Genomic DNA, 21,237 nt, shown 5'->3' on the forward strand with positions numbered 1-21,237 from the left:
TCAGAGAGAGCTAGAAAGTTAATAAATTACTGCATGGCCTATGAACAAAAGACCTTTTTGAAGATGGAAAGGCTGATTGAGTCCTACCTCTGACACATAATTACCTATATGACCATATACAAGTCACTGAAATTCTCCATTTTCTGGACACTCCCTTTAAGCTTTTGTGCTGCAGACAAATTGCTGATCCATGTCAGTAGAAAGAATTTCTAGTGAGTAGTTCCTCACCCTGATAAAATAAATGATCTAGTGAGGGAAGAGCCAGTCATATTCCTTAACACTAGCATTTTAAGTTGGAGAGTGGGGAATGGGGAATGGGAAGGATGTCTGCCACCTTTGGGTTAAAAAAGAGTCTTCAATTTTGTTTTGTGCAGGGATATTGCCAAGAATGCTCTACTCCGCTGGCGAGTATTCATTTATTGGACATTCTTGGGTGTGTTCGACGCTCTGGTATTTTTCTTTGGTGCTTATCTGATGCTTGAAAATACGGCAATGACCATCAACGGTCATGTGAGTATTTTACTTGATTGATGTTGGTTTTAGAGGAAAAGAACTTTGCAATCCTGAATGATCGTTTTATCAACATAGTTCTTTGGGAGTGCGTAGGAAGACTTCCATTGGGTTTTTGCATAATAGAATGATACTGGAAATGGTTTTGTGTCTTTAGTGGAGATGCTGCAATAAAAAGTGAAATATCTTATGTTAAGTTGATAAATAGAGTCCTGTGCATAGCAGTGTTTTGATTGTGGAGAAGTAGTTTGTCCAATTTGTTCTTTCTGTAACTAACATTTCATCATTAGCTGTTTACCCTCTGTCTCAGGTAAGTTATTAGTGTGTTTTGTTATTAGTTGAGTGTTATTTCATATTTAGTATATTTCATTTTTCCATGTGACATTATTTTAGCAATATTTTCTATGCAGTTAGTGGATTTGTGTTTTATATACATTCTTCATTCTGGTTGTTGATACATTTTCTGGGGGGTTGTTTTATTTTTATCTCGCTTTTTTTCCCCTTTTTGCTACTTGCTTCTCTTCCTACCCTCAGATAATGACTACCAGCACACACATGGTAAGAGGATTGTGGTTTTGTCCCTTTCTCTGTGTTCTTGGACCACATCACAAATAAAATATTTCTCGTAAATATTTTCAAATGTGACTTTTTCGGTGTGCTTTATTAGTTGAAATATTCTTAGCTGCTGCTTCCTTTCCACTTGCTTTTAGGAATAAAGTTGTCTTAATAGAAGATCAAGAGTATCTGTGTGTGCGTTTGACCGTCCACAGTTAATGCTTTTTCTGAGCTCAGCTGAGCCCGATGTTTGAGGGTTTTTTGTTTGTCTGTTTGTCTGCTTGCTTGAGATGTCTAAATTGGCTTTAATAAAAAGATAAATGCATGTAGATATGACTAATAACATTCCATAGAACCTCACTGGGAAACTTACATTTGAATGTTCTGTGCTCAGACTGCTGAAGAGAGTCTTCGAAGTAGCTCTCCTTGGCTTCCATGAATATTAAGTAATCCCTCCAAATAAACAAGTCACTAATGGATAAAGAAAAATTACTTTCTGCCGTCCCCTTCCTACAGTCCACTCCATCCCCGCCCCTGGAGAGTGAACCCAGGTGATGAGATCATAGACTGAGATCTGGAAGGTCTCCTCCCAGGGGTGGGGAACCTGCGGCCTCGAGGCCACATGTAGCCCTCTAGGTCCTCAAATGCAGCCCTTGGACTGAATCCAAGCTTCACAGAACAAGTCCCCTTGATGAAAGGATTTGTTCTGTAAAACTTGGACTCAGTCCAAGGGCCGCACCCAAGGTCCACTCTCCTCATTTCATGGTTGAGGTTCTCTCAACTCCAGTTGCACTGTTCTTTCTCCTCTACTAGCAGTTCTTTGATAAGTTTTGTATGCCTGTGGTTCTTCTCCTTCCTCTCAGATAGCTCTTTACCTTATTAGAGTCTATTAGATTGAGATCCAGATGTCTTAATGCCTGTGACTTGTCTCTTAGATCTTGTTTAATCCTGTTTTCATCCATGTGACTGGAAGTTCTGTTGTCTTTCCATGGGACTCAAATCAGTTGCATTGAATTGATCTGTTGAATTATCCAGATCTTTTTTCTGCTTGCTCTTCTGATCTCTCTATTTCTAGTAATTTCTCATTTGTCTTGGTCCATGTCTTTGGTTTAACAGTTGCTACAATCCCCAAATGCCTCCTGCCCTTATTAGATTCAGACCAACTATGTAGTTTTCAATGGGGCTGTCTTTAGTGCTTTTATGTAGCTGCTTCAGAGCTTGCTTATGGGTCAAGCTATAAGTAAGTGACTTGCATGCAACTCAAATGGCTGAGATACCACACCCTAAAAACTTTTGCAAAGAGTGGCCAACTAATGTTGAAGGGTGAAGTTCCTGTGGATGGGAAGTGATTATCTTGTAAAATGCAAATGGATTTACCCTCTATTTTAGAAAAGCATTTTTTAAAAAAGAAGATAGATATGAATTTCCCGTTTATGAGGCTGATGGTCAGGCGAAACCATATGGTCAGTAATATGTTGCTGGATGCGAAATAACCTATTCTTCGTTGTGTGTTGAAGGTGTAAAATTTTTTCTCATTCTTACTCAAACCCTGTATGCTATGATAGGATCCAGCAAAGCTAAAGACTTCAAAATGGAAGACAGATAGAGTGGACAGGTTTTTTTCTGGATGACCAACTTCTATTTAGTTTGGTCACTTGAGACCTGGAGCTGTTGCTGAATGTTAGCTGTTTAGTGATATAAGTTTAAGCAGGTTAATTTCACTAAAGCTGTCAGGCACAGCCCAAAGCATATGTGATGTTTCTTTGTTAGAAGACTGATCCCAGAAGACTAATGAACCCTCTAGCAATGTTCCCATTAGAATCAGGAGAAGGTCCCTTGTCACCATGGTCTTTGAAGTTCCTATTCTGTCTTTTGTCATTAGTGGGGAATAGTTTTTGAAAGGCATTTGTACATGAGCATGTTGATCTAGCATCTTTAAAGAATGGTGCATTAAAAAAACAAAATCACGATTGGAGCTTTTTTTTTGGGGGGGGAGTTGTCCTTGGCCCTAAACATTTCTCATAGCAGTTCCATTTATTGATATTGCACGATATTGCACAGCTCATTTACAGGAGCTGTAATCCTTTTTGATCATTATTAGTTCAGTAGTACTGTATTCCTCACAGAATACTTACAAATTTGGAATGTGTTAATCGTAGACATCTGTAAACATCAAGAACATAATGGAATTGTGAGCAGTAAGCAGTGCGGGCGCAGAACAAATTCTGCCAGACAAACTCAACCACTTTCTTAGTAAAATCACTGAAAGAGTAAGTGAAGGGAATATAGGAAACGCTCCTAAAGGAACCAGTTCTGAGAAAACTAATGAATCATTGTCTCGTGGAATTTCACTTATAAATGAAATTTAAATTAGTTTGCTCTTGAAAACCTGGACAAGAATTGAAACTTGCTAAAAGGTTCCCCCCAACAAAATTGACTAACACAGAATACAGTAAGTTGGAGAAATCTCTGGGGTACCAATGATGATTGGTGCTAGATCTCAGCTTATTTTAACATCTTCATTAATAATCTAGGTGAAATGGTAACGTTAATTAAATATACAGATGATGCCAAGCTGAGAAGTATTAAAAGAAATTGAAAATTATGTCTAGTAAGTATTCTCTGGGACCTAAAATCATAAGAAACATGAGATTCATTACAAAAAGATAATTCCACTTGGACATTTTTTTTCCTTTTCTATGGAAAAACACTTTGAAAGAAAAAAGTATCAGAGGAAGACATGAGCCCTCATTTATGCTGCTTCTCTCCTCATCTCCATACTAAAGGAAATAATACAAAAACCTAAACTAACACAGCTTGATAAGTAGATGGAATCAAGGTCCCTTTGTAATAGCAACAACTTGATATCCCTGAGGTCTTTGGCTTATAGTTTGAGAATATTGCCAGTGAATACCATTCATGGTCTGAGCACTGAGCTGCGGTGTTGGGTGATGATGGCCAAAGCTGTGATCCTTCCCTGCATAGGAAAAGGCAGATTTCCTTTTAAATGGATAGGGCCGATCCACTCTGCCACCCTCCCTTTTTCACTTGCTCTATATCTTATCATTTTTTTATTTTTACTATGAGGGAGGAAGGCTGTTATCCCATGGTTGACTATCTCTTGTTAAACCAGACAAATCCCAATTGTCAAGAGAGTGAAAATGTAGATCTCTGTGCCACCTCTGAAAAGCTCCTAATCCCTGGTCTTAATAGCAGCCAAAAGGAAGGTCCAAATGTGTCTCCCCGGGCCTTAATTAGAACTATATCTCTTTTCTTCTACTGCTTCTTACTCCTGTAAGAAGACAGAGATAATAAATAGAAAAGCATATGAATCAGGAGTAGCTTCCTCCTATCCCCATATAAAGAAATCCACGTTTTATTCTCATTTAACACTTTTAGTTTTCTAGCTTGTTGGCTTTAATAAAACATATTTTGTTATAATAAATACCAGTGTTATTGTCTTATAGTTAACTGGTTACTATGGGAAACATTAGCCTTTAATATAGGAATAATTCACAGACGTAGAGAAATTTTAACATTGTGTACCTCTTTAATCTGAGGAGAATGAAGGATTAAAAACCTAGGTTGGAAGATAGATTCATTGAGCCTGCTTTTAACAAAGAAGAAAATCATTTTGAGTAGGTACTACTCTTTTTTCATGTCTTCGACAGATATGCATTAAGTTCCTACTAGTAGTCATAGACTAATAGAATGTCAGAGCCAGAAGGGACCTTAGAGATGATCCAGTTCAACCCCTTCACAAGTAAGAAAACTGAGGCCCAGGGATGTTAACCCAAAGCTAATTCATATCCTTACTGCCACATATCTGGGCTGTTGGAATAACTTCATAATTAGACTTCTGCCTCTCCTAATTTCTACCTCCAGTACATCATGCATGACACTACACAAAACACCACCTTGATAATACAGTCCCATTGTTAAAAAAACTTCCATGCCGATATCACGTCCGTTTCGTTACCTTGATATTCAAGGTCTCATAGAGTATGATCAAAAAACTACCCTTCCAGCCTCGTCCCCTGCTATTTTTCTATTAATGAACCTTTCATTCTAGCCAAACAAGTCTATTCATTGGCCCCTCTAAAGTATTTCACTTTCTGCGGCCTTTTATGTTGTTCCCCTGCCCTGTAACGTCCTCTTCTTTGCTTTCAAGTCTTATACAGACTTAAAATCCCAGCTCAGCTCCCTTCTTTTCCATTGCAGCACATATTTATCTTTCTTTTTGATTGTATGGCTCTCATATTTTTAACACTTGTGTCATTGTTCTTTGGCTTCCCAACCAGACTGTAAGCTCCAGGAGGGTAGGAGCCAAATCTTATCTAATGTATATCCTTCTCAGTTCTTGGCACAGTACCTAGCACACGGTAGGCACCCACTAAGCCACTGGTTGATCCCTACAGGTGGTGATTCCCTAGCGATCTAAGAAAGTTAATACATATCCACATAGGTCATTTTCTTTTATTGAAGAGACTTGGAAAAATTAGTTTAAGTACATAGTTAAAGCAGGTTCAGAAACTCCACTGAGGCTCTGCATGATCTCCCTGGGCCTCCACCTGTAAAACTGGATCATAGGATTTCATGAGAGATCATGATGCCCAGCTTCCTCATTTTAAATATGGGGAAGCTGGGGCAGCTAGGTGGTGCAGTGGATAGAGCATCGGCCCTGAAGTCAGGAGGACCTGAGTTCAAATCCAGTCTCAGACCAAACACTTGACACTTACCAGCTGTGTGACCCTGAGCAAGTCATTTAACCCCAACTGCCATAAAAAAAGAAAAAGAAAAAATAAATAAATAAATGAATGAATGTGGGGAAGCTAAAGCCCAAGGGGTAAAGTGGCCCTGGGTGTCATACCATAGGAATGATCCTTCATGGAGAAATGCTACCTTTTAATCCTCCCCTCTTCAAAGAGATGTTGTAGGGATGTGTTAGAAGGAACTAAATCATATAATAGGAGAAAGCATTATTATATTAACTATATTATGCATACTATGTTTCTAGCTTTTTTTTCTTTTTTACAATATAGAGAATGCATTTTTCACATATTTTGTTTGTTCCCAAGATATGTATTTAGGTTTATGGACTGTTATTTACTTCAAAGGTTCATAAAATTTTTGAAGTACTTTTTTGTGCCAGTACATGGGTTTAAATTAGTGTATTGGTCCATTGTTCTAGTCAAAAAAGGAACAGTCCCAGTTCTGGAGACAATCATAATTTCAAGGTAAAGTGTAAAAGAATATGATGACACCAGAAATACTTTTCCAAGAAGGTTATGGCCAACATAGGTCCTTGAGGAGTGAGTACTGGAAACATGCCTTAAGAAACCATTCTTCCCAGAATGAGAAATGAGAGAAGGACGTGGTTCTGACTCTGTGGCGGATTCATTTTTTTTTTTATCTTCGTTATGTCTTCATTGAAGTTAGTCCTTTTGATAGAGACTGTACTTGGCTAAGGATTAGGTGTCTTAAGCAAAAGTTGATCCCCCATCGATAGGTGGTTGGCTTTGTATAATTCACAAGCGTATGGTTTTCATGGGTTATAATTCACCCTCACTTTGACCGATCTCAGCTTTTCATGTCATAATTCAGAAGCCTCTAAAATAGGAGAGACTCAAAGCCACTGTACTCCCTGCCTGTCTTTTGCTCTCTCCTCGTGGCCAGACTTCCTTTTGCCTCCCAGAAGTCTGTCTCTTCAGTTTAAATGTTGAGAGGCCTAAGTTCTAGGAGTCTGCATTCAAACTGAGTGCTTCAGGGGCCTCCTCCCACCACCCACAGCCCCCTTTCTAACTTGCCTGTTTTCCTTTCTCATCCTTTTGACTCATCATATTTAAGAACTGTTATCCCCTCCTCCTGTTAATGTGACTTATCTTGGAAATGCCTCCTGTTCTTACTGAAAGTGATTGAAGATCCAAGTCCCTAAAAACAATTGGCAGTTAGATTGATATACATAGGTCAGAGGCTTTTGAAGAGTAAGACATGAGCACTCCAAATGACCCCAAAGCAAGGTTTATTGAGGTGACCAGACACGTGTCTGCTGCTATGTAAAATACCAAAAAAATTCCTAGTTTGGAATCTACTGAAGGACATAATTTTATTATTTAAAAATCTTTTGCCGACCTACATGTATTATTTTCAGGATTACTGAAGTAGTAACGTTTATTAGTGTACAGTGTAGAGGGGCAGCTAGGTGGTACAGTGGACACAGTGCCGACCTAGAGTCCTGAGGAGCTGAGTTCAAATTTGACCTCAGACACTTACTTGACTGGGTGACCCTGGGCAAGTCACTTTAACCCTGTTTTCTGGAGAAGGAAATGGCAAACTGCTCCAGTATATTTGCCAAGACAACCCCAAATGGGATCACAAAGAGTCAGACACAACTGAAAACAATTGAACAATACACAGTGTACTGTGTGATACTCATAGACACATCTATAATGTTTATATCATTATATATTTTTATTATTTATTATGTTTGATGTTAATTTATGTATTTAATATAATTACATATTTTATAAAAATTTAATATTTAAATAAATTTTTTTAAGGAGAAAAAGAGTTCAAGATAGGTGAAATGAGTGGTTTGGGAGACAGTAGTCAAATGATTTAAATAGGGGTTAGGGCAGTGTTAGAGAGAAAAAGTCCTTTCTCTGCCTCAGAACGTAATCATGGCCACTTCCTTTGATTAATTACAAAAAGAATCAGCATGGAATTGTGGATAGCAGATCAACAGTTTTCCAAGACTATAAGATATGGATGAGTTATACTTCTGCATTGGTGGTAGGAGGGTTGACATCAGGAGTTACTTGTCCCAGTGAAATCCCAGGTCCTCTCAAGATTATCAGAAATTATTCCTGGGGTTGCTGTTGACTTGAGCACAAATTGAAGTGCTTATACCCAAGGATGACAGTGAAGCTTGTTCTATTCAAAGGATTTGGTTGCTTTTTTGGTGTGAAGAGTGACACTGCTATGTGGTTAGCAGATGACTTGAGACATGTTTTCCTGCCAAACAGGTATTTGGAAACTGGACCTTTGGAACAATGGTGTTCACTGTGTTGGTATTTACAGTTACACTAAAGGTAAGGTCATTGATATTAATATTTCATCTGCTGGTCTGATAATCAGTAATATACATAGGCACATACACTTAGCCTCGGGTTTCCTCATCTACAACCTCCTTCCAGTGACTGGCCATGGCCTACTAAAAGTATATGCTGCCTCCTTTGGGCACAACTAGTTTAGGAGGTATAATGTAGCCATCTTTAATCAAATTCATTGTATAAAAATTTGAATTTATACAAAAGATACGTTAGGGAGTGAAGACGCACTCGCTTCACAGAAGGATTCATATTAAATGGATTCTTTTAGAAGGCAAGTACTGATATATTTAAAACATTTTATTTACATGAATTAAGATTTTTTACAAAACTTTTCAGGAAATCTTAGATAACACAGAGTTTGCCAGTGCTCTGGAAAACTAACTGACCATATGATCGCTGTGGGGTCACTGAAACCAAAGGAAAAGCCTCATCAACAAAACTCAGCATTGCTGCTTGGAGTGACCTGGCTCCAGTGCTTGGAGCACCGTGTTAATATGAGCCCTTTGCAATTTCCCTAATGCCTCAAGGAGCTCCCTTTCACCCCAGGTGCACTCCTTGTCTCCGGGAGACAGGTTGCCAAAAACTGGCATAGCTAAAAAGCTAAATGCATTGAGCTTTCTTTAGTAATGTTAAGGTTTCCTTCACTGTCTTGTTCCAGCTTGCCACTGGTTAATGGCACCAACACCAATCATTCTTTTTTTTTTTCCCTTTTAGCTTGCCCTCGATACACACTACTGGACTTGGATAAATCATTTTGTTATTTGGGGATCTCTGATTTTCTACATTGTCTTTTCTCTGCTCTGGGGAGGAATTATCTGGTAAGAATATAGTCAAATCATTTTTGAGATCCTTAAAAACCCTTGGCTTTTTTAAAAAAAAAATTATATTTAAGTATTAAATAGCTTCCTTTCACTGTCAAGAGATAGACCTGGGCCAGAAATCATCTCTTGCATTTCAGGTACAATGACAGGCCCAGTCTACTCTTCTCCTTCTGCCAGTTCCCTTTACCCCCTTTTTCTATAAATCTCTTCTCAGGGAGATCTTTCATAGTTTGGGAACATGGAACCTTAGATCTATCTCAAGCATCCCTAGACAGCTCTAAAGAAATTAACATAGGAACCTTTACCTACCTAGGTTTAGAGTCAGTAGTGCATCATTTACTTTAATGTTTTGAAATTGGAGATTTTTTTTCCCCTTAGTTAAGTAAAGAAGAATTAATTAAACATCCTAAGTTTGACTAGGTTTAGAAGTCCTTCTTAAACTAGCCACTGGACAAAACATACAGATCGGCAGTGTAGCCAAGAGTCCTTTGAGTCACGGGCAGAACTCTAAAATTCTTCTGCCAAAACCTTTCCCTCTCACTTGCTCTGTGGCTTTATTGTATGTTGTAATACAAATAATGGATTCCTACTAAATGGGAAACACTGTCCTAGACTCCTCCTCACTGACCTTGCTTTGATTATACTTACCAATTGCCAGTGTTGAATTACCAGCACCGTTCATTTTCTCCTCAGGGCTAAGGAGCATGGCTAAAGAAAAATGTGGCAACCGAGGTCACGTTCTTGCTATCTAATCTCAACTGAGTCCATCCTGATTCTCAGTAGTCCTTTTATGCATCTCCTGTTGACAATGACATTCTCTGTAGAAACTCCTATAAATCTTTTCTACTTTCTTAGGTTCTTGTCCCCACCTCCAGCACTCTCCCAGAATGATTTTTTTCTTTATTCAGATTGAGACTATCTAAGAAGAATTACACGTATGTCCAATTTTTCATGTCAAGATGTATCAGTATCGCTCCTTTGACTCTGTCTTAGGAAGTTCCTCCCTCTTTTTGAGAGTTAGTTAACCTGTCTTCTTGATTCCATCTTCTTCCTCATCCGCCAGGATTTTGTTCCCACGGTTTTCCTGACTTAATGTTGTGTCTTCAGTTTCTTCTGCTTCACTGGCTTTGAACCCTCTGCCTTCATCCATGTTCAGGCCTCCTCTATGCTAAAAGCATAAACAAAAAAAACAAACAAAAACTCCTCCTGCCTCCTGAAGCTTCCTTTCAGTTTTTCTCCTTTTTTTAGGCTAACTCTTCATTGCCTCATCACCTGCTGACTCTCTTAGAACCTGACTTTTCCTTCTATTGAATTTTCTCTCTCAAAAGATTCTTAATGACCTCCTTTGCTCAGCTGGCCTTCTCTTTAACCTGTCCTTAGCACTTGACATTGCTGACCATCCTTTCATTACTAAATTGAATCCATTTCCTCTCTCATTTCAGTATTTAGAGAGATTTCTGGATTATTGTCATACTTCTCTGCTCCTTCTCTGTCTCCTTCATTTACTTCTTTTTTATCCTTTTCCCTATCTCTGTGCTTTCCCTCAGTGATCCTGCACATTCTCACAACTCTCACTTTTATTAGTATAGTTTCCCAGTCTATATCTTCAGCCCTGATTTATCTTTGATCTTTATTTATTATTGTCTTTATTATTTATCTTTAATCCTGCACTTCCAATTGTCTGCTAGACATTTCTGCTTGGTTATCCTGTTAGTGCCCCAAGCTAAAATCAAGCCTTTTGCCCACCAAAGAACTTTGTAGGCTGGAACAATCACAACTCATGTGTGTTGCTTAATGTCATTTCATTGTCATTGAGCTGTATCCTGGAAAAAACAAATCCCTCTAACCCACAATAATACTCTCCACGGTTCTTGAAGTCATTTTGCATGACTAGATTTTCCATCTAAACATTTTTTGGCTTTCTTGTCAAATGTTGGTTGGAGCAACCTACAAATGAATTTTAAGATATATATCTCTGGAAGGTGAGTTTGAACCTTTCATCGACAAGCTGTCACTCATCCAGTTGGGGACCCCTTCTAGCCAAAAGAGACTTGAGCTTCATAGTTTCTGAGCCCTCCTTCTGGGATCTGGAGGCACAGGATGAAGTTGGTAGTGTTCCATTGATCCCGATAAGGACCAAAGAACCCTCTCAGAGCACTAGTGACCTCTCAGAAGCAGCGGGCAGGGTAGGGATACTTTCCTGTGGTTATGCCTCTACCAAGAGGTGATGTTTAATGCTCAGGCTGCCATAGGGAAACTTGGTACTGGAATCAAGACTGAACTACACTGGTGGACTCTTACGCCTCCAATTTTAGTCTCCTCTAGGAAAGAAGACAATCCTCTGATTCACTCCTGCCTTCAAATAAAAATTTAGCAATTTGTTCATATAGTCTACTTCTCATCCATGAGGCAGGAGTTAGGGAAGGGAGAATGTGTATAAATGAAATCAGACATTTTTGCCATTACTACCTCCATTTTTGTCTTCCTTTCTCAGGTGGCCATAAAGGATATTTTCCTCCTTTCTCTCCAAAATTCATTATTTCCTTTCATCATTAATGAGGCATCTAGATGGTGCAATGGATAGAGTGTTGGACTTGGAGTCCAGAATCCAGAAGACCTAGGTTTAAATCCTGTCTCTGACACTTACTAGCTGCATGACATTGGGCATGTCATTTAACCTCTGTTTGCCTCTCTTTTCTCATCTGTAAAATGAAGGTGGTAATAATAACACCTACTTCCCAGGGTTGTTGTGAGGATAAGATGGGATAATATTTGTAAAGTACACAACCCTTAAAACATTTTATAAATTCCAGCTTTCATTATGAATTTATCTTAACTGGTAATTTATAGTCATGGCTTCCACCTCCCAAAGAAGTTTTTTTGTTTTGCTTTGTTTTTTTTATTCTTTTAAACAGTAAACTCTACTTTTGAATTTTCTTAACTAGAATTTTTAGTGTGATGGAATAGAAAGTCAGTAAGTTAAGTGATTCCTCGTGTGCTAGGCCCTGTGCCAAGTCCTGGAGACACAAAGAAAGGCAAAAACCAGGAGTTCTGATTCTAACAGGGGAGGCAGCATACAAACAACAATCTACGTACAGGACATGTACAGGATAAAGTGGAAATAAGGACAAAGGATTGTGAAGGGATTTAAAAGACAAACAGAGAATTTTATAATTGTTCCTGAAGATCCTAGGGACCCTCTGGTGTTCACTGGGGGTGGGGGGAAGGATGACGTTGTCAGACCTCTACTGTGAAAGCTAAATGGAGAATGGACTGGAAAGGGGAGAAACCTAAGGTAGCAGGAGAAGCAACCGGTGGGATGTTGCAGCAGTCCAGGCCTGAGTCGATGAGGACCTGTACCAGTCTAGCAGCTGTCGGAGGAGAGAAAGGGGCATGTGTGAGAGACACACATGCAGAGCAAGACATATCACTCAGAAGTAAAAGTCATGTCTAGACTTCTTTACAATAGAAGAAACATTCTCTCCATGGAGGATTTAAAAACAAGTATAAAACATTAGTTTTTTCCCCCTATAAATATGTACTTTCTCATGTGTTCTGTTTGTTTTTTTTTTTCTTCTCTCCTTGGTCCTATAGGCCTTTTCTCAATTATCAGAGGATGTACTTTGTGTTCATACAGATGCTATCTAGTGGTCCTGCATGGCTGGGCATCGTTCTGTTAATAATTGTCAGCCTTCTTCCAGATATTCTCAAAAAGGTTCTATGTAGGCAGTTGTGGCCTACAGCAACAGAAAGAACTCAGGTAAAAATCGCTGTTCTCTTAACTACTTCTTATTATTGTAAGATAAGAGTTTAGTGTTTGGGAAGTTATAAAAGAATAGGCTAAAAAGTTTGTTATATTCAGTAAAAAGTATGATTAGTCAAAAATATCAGAAATGAATGTAATTGAACATGTTCTATACAAGGTTCTACACAAAAATATATTTCAGAAGCAGTCATTATTTTAAGGTTAGCATTATTTGTCAGGGGGTGGTGATGGGATGTTATAAAAGTTCAGTGAATTTAACTAGAATTCATGACATGATAAATAGGAAGTAAAGGCCCTAGTAGATTGGGGTACTTATTTTCCACATTCTCAGACTGTGGCAAAAAAAAAAAAGATATCTGGGCTCCAGAATAAATTTCTGGATCTTACCTTTTCTCAGAGAAGTGTTTGTTCCAACCACCTAATTATTACTCTTAGCAGAGCCCTTTTACCTTTGCTCTGAGCATGGCCCTAGTCTCATAATCATTTGTAACCTCCAGAAGACTGGTTCCTTCTTCCTTAGACTCATGGAGAAGTGGGAGTCACTGTTGGGGAATGGAATGAAGTACTTCATAGCTCCTCAGTATTGAAGATTCCCTTGCTTCCTTTCTGGCCTTTTTTCTCAAAGAATCATGATGGTGTAGAGGGAACCAAAGGAAAAAGAGAACAGGAAGCCACAGATAAGATTGGGGCAACTCTAGCAATTTAAGGATGTGCCCAGAACATGAAGCTAATTTGAGTAGTGGATGGGGAAATATAATTAAAACAATAAAGAGGAAGAAAAGACCAAATACATATATGGAAGAGAAAGCAGAATGAAGGATTGTAACTATGTTCTTTGAAAATTCATGAACACTGGCGCAGTGGATAGAGCACTGGCCCTGAAGTCAGGAGGACCTGAGTTCAAATACGGCCTCAGACCAAACACTTGACACACTTACTAGCTGTGTGACCCTGGGCAAGTCACCTAACCCCAATTGCCTAAAAATTAAATTTTAAAAAGAAAAGAAAATTAATGAACACTATTTAGAACTCTGTTTTACCCAGTTTTTAAATCCCAATGGAAACGAGCTTTTGGGGATCATGTTGTTTTGTTTTGTTTTGTTTTTCATTCCAAATGGAAATTGCACACTTGAGGTGGAAAATTAGTATCCCTATATAATGACCCATGTACAATCATTCCCCAGCAAATAGAACTGAACTCTTACTTACAGTTTTTAGTAAAATGTTTGTAGTACTTAAAATGAGCTTTATTTGAAACCCAGTGCTTTTCACTCCTAGTCAGGCTTTTCCCTTTATGCTTCCTGCCTCAGTTTAAACGACAAGTCATTCTCCAGTTACTAAAGGTAAAGAAAAGTCTACTCTAGTAGTTCAATATTATGAGCTGGTCCCTTGGCAGTTCTTTCTTTGAAAACAGACAGGGCAGGACAAGAATATCTTCAAGTATCCAAAGCCTCTTTCACTTGGATGGATAGCAAAAGAATTATGGCTCCAGCCAGAGCTCATGTTGCTCTCCCAGAAAGTAGGAAGGAAACAGCTAAAGGCGGATGGTAGTTGGGGACTTCGCTCTCAGTCTCCTAAGAACAGATCTTTAGTCTATAGCGTATGGTGGTGAAAGCAGGAATTTTGATGGGAAGGGAACTTGCCCTGCTGCCTTCTGGTGGATAAGGTGAAGAAAATAAAACAAAGAAATGCTAGATACTTCCAAAGCCTTGTCCTATGAATAGCAGACCTGCTAGGGATTTATTTGTTTGTTTTTAATCTCTTGAATAGTAGTCATTATAGATGAGACCTTTAATCCTCAAGGCTGGCTCTGTACTTACTTAGGAGTCAGCAATGCAGCCCCCTGGTCATGCTATTGGGGGTTCCTTTATTCTTCCATGAGGTGTACTTTGAGTCATAGAAAAGGATAATTAGAGGTGATGGGCTTTTTGTTTGTTTTTTTTTTCCCAAGACAGAGGAAGTTTCCTCCTTAGTCTTATAGATTTTAAAATAACACTGAATAGTATAAATGTTACCATCCATTCTTCCTACTACTATAGGAGTTAAAAGTCCTCATTGTGGATTCATAGGGCACTTGGTCAGTTAGGATAGAGGGCTAAAAGGGAGTAAGAAATAAAATAAAAAACCCTAGTAGGCATAATGCTGGGATAGCATTGTTGAGAGCCATGGTTAGAGAATGAACAAGTCATGTTTGGGGATCTTAACAATGCCAGTGTCTGTTTTCTTAATATTGTCAGCATTTATGTGCACTAGGAAGTTGTTAGCTTTTAACCAGACTTATTATCCCCTTGTGTTTCTCTCTCCCCTCTCCATTTCCTTCCATCTTCCAACCTGCTTTGCCTAAATAACTGCTACCTTATTTAAACATAAATGATGTGCATGGGTACCTCCTGAACCTTCTGGGAATGGCAGACTAAACATCAGTGCCTTTCTGTTGAGCAGTCTACCATCTTTATGCTTTCTCAGACTTCCAGCAGTCTGAGTTTCTAACGGAACACAAGGTGACTCTTTTTCTGCCTTTTTGCATGCTTGGAGGACAGTCGATGTTTTACTGTAATATCAAGGACATTTATTACACACTCATGTTTATACTGGGGGCATCATATAGAGTGCTGGACTTGGAAAAGGAAAGACCAGGGTTCAAATCCTGCCTCTGACACTTACTAGCTATGTGACCTCGGGCAAGTCACATTACTCTACTGAGCCTGGGGCACCTCTGCTAAATTGTCCACTAAGTTGTAATGAGGATTGCAGTCTGCATTGGCAGAGGGAGTGCCTTTGCTACAAAGATCAATCAACAATGTAGCTTGTTTTTAAACATCAAAAAATCATAGCAAAGTTTCCTCAGAAAAGTAGTAAATATAATCATTAACTGTTTACCTATATCAGTAATTATTGACTAATACTCAATACCCACTACCAACAGAAGACTTGGTTCAAACTCTTAATATGTAGAGAGCAATACTATAAAGCAGGTAGAAGAGGCATCATTGTGCCCATTTTACAGATGAAGAAACTGAGGGTCAGAGAAATTAAGTGATTTACCAGAAGGTCTCACAGCTATATAACCAGGACAACCCGGGGCTCCTCCTGCTTCCAAGTCCAATGTCCTTTTACACTATACTGGACCTGAGACACCAGTATTACGTAGTGTCTTTATCTCATGAAGTACTATGTAGAACAGATCTGATCTATATTAAATTCCCATAGTCACGTTTCAGATTATGATATTGACACATATACCAAGTGTATTTGCAGCTCATCTGTACCACAAAAAGGTACGCCCTTGAGCAGGGTGATATTGGTGTTGGCATGATTTCCAGCTCTCAGCTACAATTCTAAAACAAGCTCATTAAAGATCATTAAACAGCTCTCTGATATATCATGTGCTATTACTTGGATAACCAAGGGAAGAATGCTGTTTTATACAAAAGTTTGAGGCTGCTTAAATTCATGGAATAAAATTTGGTGACTTTTAGCAGAAAAAAATTCTGGAAAAAGCTCTAGGTTTTTTTAGATGGCAATAACAGCCTAGGCCACAGCATTATAACCTTGTATGTGGCACTTTTGTGGCAAAAGCTTTTTTTTTTTCCCAGAGCCAAGATTTCAAGGGAGCTGCATCCTAACCAATTTTTTGTTACTTGTTCATATACTTAAATACATTTAGTCTGCTCCCAAAGTAAAGATACTTTGAAAAAGTGTGTTACTTTAGTTCAAACAATCTCCAATATTTGGATTGGATATGTACCAAAATTTCACATTTAAGTTGCTTGTTTGAAATGCTGTTGAGTTTTCCCATAATAACATTGTTATAAATGGTGGCTTGGGTTTCCAAGTTTGCTAACATAACATAAAATGTTATGTTAACATTTTATTAACAAAAAATATATCTGTTACTGTGTTGTAAATACTCTAGAACCTGACAACCAAGTGTAATAAAGTGACTCAGAGTCCCATTTGGAAGGTCAGGAACACACCTGGAACCCTCTTAGCTAATGAAATCAGTTAGAACTGAGACTCTCTAATCTCCAAGTCACTGGTGGGAGTTGTACATGGCTTGTGGGAGGAACTGGTGATGAGAAAAGAAAAGGGTGAGAGAAGAGATAGAGACAGGGAATCAGAGATGAAGAAGAGGGACCATGTTTCAAGATGGGGCTAAGGGAAAGACATTATGAACTGCCGCCCGCCCCCCCCCCCCACCAAGGGATACTTTTTGGGGTAAATTTCCCTCTCACCTCTTTTCTTAAGTATTAGGGATTGTCCTGCCTATTTCCCAGATAAAAGTTAAGGAAGGAAATTTGCTTTTCCTGTAGGGTCTTAGGGTACATATAACAGGATTAAGCAAGATTCGCTTGTATTTCAGAAGAAAAGTAGACTTTGGAGGTACTAAGCACTTTATCTCAGGAGACTGAGCTGAAGTTGGTACTCTGGGCTAGAGGGGAGGTTGAGAACTGAGTTGGCAGGGAGAGGAGGAAGGAGAAAATCCAGGAGGGGGTGGAGCTTTTGGTCTGTTACAGGTTTTAAAACACTAATTTGTTATAAACCCCCCCACACACACACACACCCAGGACTGTCTTCTTTCTCCTCTATCTGTTGAGTTCTCAGATGAGGGAATAGAAAAAGGAAAGGAGATGACATTCTTGTGAGCCTATTCCCCCAAACTCTCCCTCTCCTCCCTTAGTTTCTCTTAATAGATTTCCCACTAGTACTTGGCACGTAATAGATGTACATGGAGGATTCAGGGAGTGAGAGAATGAATGAATGAACCATCTCCTCAGCTGTGCTTCTCCAAAGAACCCATGGTCTTTTCCTTAAAGCTCCCTCAGCTCAGCTCCAGGTCTGTGATGAAAGGCCTAGTACCATCCAAGTCTGCTTTTCCCTTACATAAGAACAATCTTCTAGCAACACCTGGCCCAGAAAGGCATAGGAAAGTTCTCATCTGGATCAGCTGTTTCTGGGGTGATTGTTAGTATGTAACAAACACATCTCTGTTGGCGTCTGGTATTATTGCCATTTTACTAAAAACAATATATTGCACAAAGTTTTTTAAAAGATGGGGAGGGACCTTTTTTCTCTTAGTAACTATTGATTGAGAGGGAATGTGCCTTGATGGTGAGCCTGCCTTGGAGTCAGGAAGGCCTGGGTTCAAGTCTTGCCCCTGACCTGGAGTGGCTGTAGGACCACTAGCAAGATACATAATTCTCAGTACCCTGAGGAACTCTAAGTCTTTTAAATTACAGAGGAGTTGCTGATCCATGTAAGTGGAGGGAGTTTCCATAGTAGGAGCTCCCTAAATTGAAATCGTAAGTCCAGACCAAAACAAACAAAAAGCTCCTCAAAAACAGTTGATTGGCTGTACAGCTTCAGTACTATTTAATTGAGTAACATCATAAAAAAAAAGTCACTTTCCTTTTAAGTAAAGTTAATTGACTTAGTCCAGTTTAATTATTTTTAGTCTAGGGTCACCAAAATATGTTGTAGTGAATCACAGAATTCCGTCTTTGTTATTTCCTTATGTAAAAGCATGTAGGATGAAATTATTAGGAATGTCTTAGTAAGGCAGAGATGGTGCTAGGGGAATTGATTTAGCCTCCTGAAATTCAGCTCAAAATAAATATTCTAGAATGAGTCTAGATTAGAGCCCTAACCTTAAAGAGGCTGTTTTACTTTTAAATAGTTGCAGAAGCTGGAACAGGTCATCACTGATCATTATCTTTCATTTCCACAGCAGCTGAAGGCATTGAGGTCTTAGACCATTGAACATTCATCTGTAGGGGTGGTGAGCAACTATTTACAATCACTGCTTAGCCATGTAAAAATGAGCATCAGTAAACCAAAACCAAAACATTTACTGCACATGCAAAACACGTTTTCTGTGACGGAATTTAACCTATCCAGTGGTCTTCAAAACTTTGGAGGAATCAAGCATTTGTTTAACCTACATATGGACTACATTTTGTTGGGGTTTTTTTTCCACCTTTCTCTGTAAAAATTATCATAGGCACCAATCCCATTTCCTTCCTCCACCCCATCTTTTTTTTTTAATATAAACAATTATTTCTGCAAAGTGCAACAGTTGCATTTGCTTCGTTTTTCCTTTCCCTTATTTTATATGGAAACATTACATCAATGCAAGTTTAAGCACACCATTTAGAGTTGTCCATCACTCTTAGAAGGACTCTTTTTCACATTTGACTGGGAAATGACCAGGTCTGAGTAGAACATCTTAAGAAGGCCAGCCCCACCCATCTGGGACCATTTTGAACATCACACAGTTAAATCTTTTGGATTTCATTTCTCCTGCTAAGACTCTTCCTTTTTGATTACTGGCTGTCATTTTAGTTTTGTCCAAGGGGCCATTGAAGCCCCTTGAGAAACCTTCATCGATGCTCTTTGCAGAAGAGCAGGAACTTTGTAACTGCCTGGGGAAATGGCTCAGAGGGCCATGTGGACCCTGCAGCGGGCTTCCTTGCTCGAATGCTCCTGGAAGCCCACGCTGTCTGTGTTCTTGGCAGGTCCTGTGGAATCTCCTACCACATTTCAAGCAAGATTGTGCCCGTGAATTTGGCTTCTTACTGCACATGCATTGGGAACATTCAGTGACTTCACTCAGGTTCTTTATCTCCAGAATACAGCACATGTTTGGGGAAAGTGGGCTCTCCTTTCCCTCCTCACATACCCAACCTTGGATACAGTTGTCTTCCAGTCCGTTCAGCAGCACTGTCATGGATGACGAGGGAAGCCTGCTGTTCTTTAGTGTATTTCCTGCATGGCCTGGAAATTGGCAGCTCATAGATAAAACACCCATTTGCCTTCATTGATTTCTGTAAACCTGTGCTTTCCTTCCCCCGCAGAGGTACTTAGTTGCGTTGAATATTTAACAGCCAGTGGCAGCATACTTTCCTACTGTGTGTTTGACTGTATGATGATGAAAGCCCCATGAGCAAAACAGAGATAGTTTCCTTTTTACGTGATCCAAGAGGCACTGGAGAACATAGCCAGAGGTGGTGTCTCATGGTATAAAACAAGTGTCTTCAGCTTTCATCAGGTTTGTATTTAGTCTGGCAGCAAGATCAATAATGGGCCCATATGTGCAGGTGAAAGGGTTGAAGGGATGAGAGCCATAGAGACAGGGCCTCATGAGCTTAGAGCCACCAAGCTGGGCTCTGGACTGAAGCTTTGGGAGTCTGTCTTGAGGTCAGGGAATCAAGACTCTCAGACCTCCAGACAACCCATTCAGATTTCCCTCGTGTGTGTGGCAACAGTCTCAGTGTTTTTCCTCCATCCTTGCAGAAGATAATGAAACATAAACCAACTGTACAGGCAGTGGCGACCTACGATGGGCCCCTTCTTGAAGGACCTCTTACGGCGTCCGAAGCATAATTAGCTCAATGATAGGTAACCGTATTGCACAGATGGTGCCAGTTTGGAGTCACTTTATTGGTGTGCGGTGATAATTCTGAAGCTGTCCATTTTTCCTCCAAAGTTTTTGCTGTGCTTTGCCTTTTTTTTTTTTAGTCAAAATTAATGGTTTGTAGGAGAACCTAATTTTTACACTTAAATATTTGATATTCCCAGGTAAGTTATTTGCCTGAGAGTGACAATCGCATAACAAAGTGTATCATGTGTTTATGTGTGTGCATATGTGCACATTTATGTGTGTATCTTATGACTAATGTTTCTCAATGTTCCCATGTGCAACATTAGCTGGTCTGACTTGCTAATATTCAGTGTAGCCAAAATATCCAAATCCTTCTGAGCCTGTGAGGTGTGAGGATTTTAATTTAAAGGGTCAATCAGGAAAGATAGCACAAGTTAATGCTTTGTGGGACTTTGGTTTACATTGAACATGAGTCAGTCCCTCAGACTAATGTTGGACATTAGCTTTACTGAATAGAACATGGTCTGGTGCCTAAAAGTATGTGGAGATTGTGTTGAATATATGTGTTCACCAAGCCTCTCTCTAATATAAAGACCTTGGGTTTGACAAGCACATTTATCATCTAATTCTGAAAAAAAGTCAGTATTCTGTCAAACTTGAAATGTACATTGTATTAAAAGTTTGATATTGTTCAGTTTTTGTTTATTCTCTTCCTACATAGTTAAACTTGTTGTTTATGACATAGCAGCCTTCTTAGGCTAGTAGTGAGAAGTCACATGACCACATTGGTCTGTGGCATGCACAGAAATATTAAGAGTAAGCTCTGAAGATGATCTCGATGTGCTTAGTCAATGTGGCTGTTTATCCTTGAATCTGTGTGTGTTGGGAAAGGAGGCGCTAACGCTGGGTGAGTCCTCGTCTTCCTGTCTTTGTGGGTCAGCACGGTGAGGGTAAATAACCACACTGCACTCATGCTTTCGGCCTTCTCAGATATCATTTAGTTTTCTATGCCATGAAATAGAGCAACCGTAGCCCATGTAATCACTCAGCTCCCCCTGCTCCTTGCCATTCTGTGGGTGAGCATAAGTAGTA

At 39.3% G+C, this 21,237-nt stretch overlaps 1 protein-coding gene across 6 annotated transcripts in view; it reads left to right on the forward strand.

The window, feature by feature from the left end:
* Positions 1-21,237, forward strand: part of ATP11A (ATPase phospholipid transporting 11A) — a 234,538-nt gene that overhangs the window by 207,827 nt on the left and 5,474 nt on the right. For 2 of the 6 annotated variants that reach the window (XM_020965225.2, XM_020965226.2), the window contains exons 25-28: positions 375-510; positions 8,091-8,156; positions 8,892-8,995; positions 12,593-12,758. In XM_020965225.2, the coding sequence (XP_020820884.1) occupies positions 375-510; positions 8,091-8,156; positions 8,892-8,995; positions 12,593-12,758 (472 nt within the window). Of the gene's footprint in view, positions 1-374; positions 511-8,090; positions 8,157-8,891; positions 8,996-12,592; positions 12,759-15,176; positions 15,266-18,492; positions 19,813-20,057; positions 20,163-21,237 lie in introns of those variants that run through there. The other 4 variants (XR_013483325.1, XR_013483324.1, XM_020965229.2 and 1 more) reach the window with 4 other exon arrangements.

This window comes from Phascolarctos cinereus, unplaced genomic scaffold, assembly GCF_003287225.1.
Source record: "Phascolarctos cinereus isolate Bilbo 61053 unplaced genomic scaffold, phaCin_HiC Scaffold_7;HRSCAF=346, whole genome shotgun sequence".
Lineage (NCBI taxonomy): Eukaryota > Metazoa > Chordata > Mammalia > Diprotodontia > Phascolarctidae > Phascolarctos > Phascolarctos cinereus.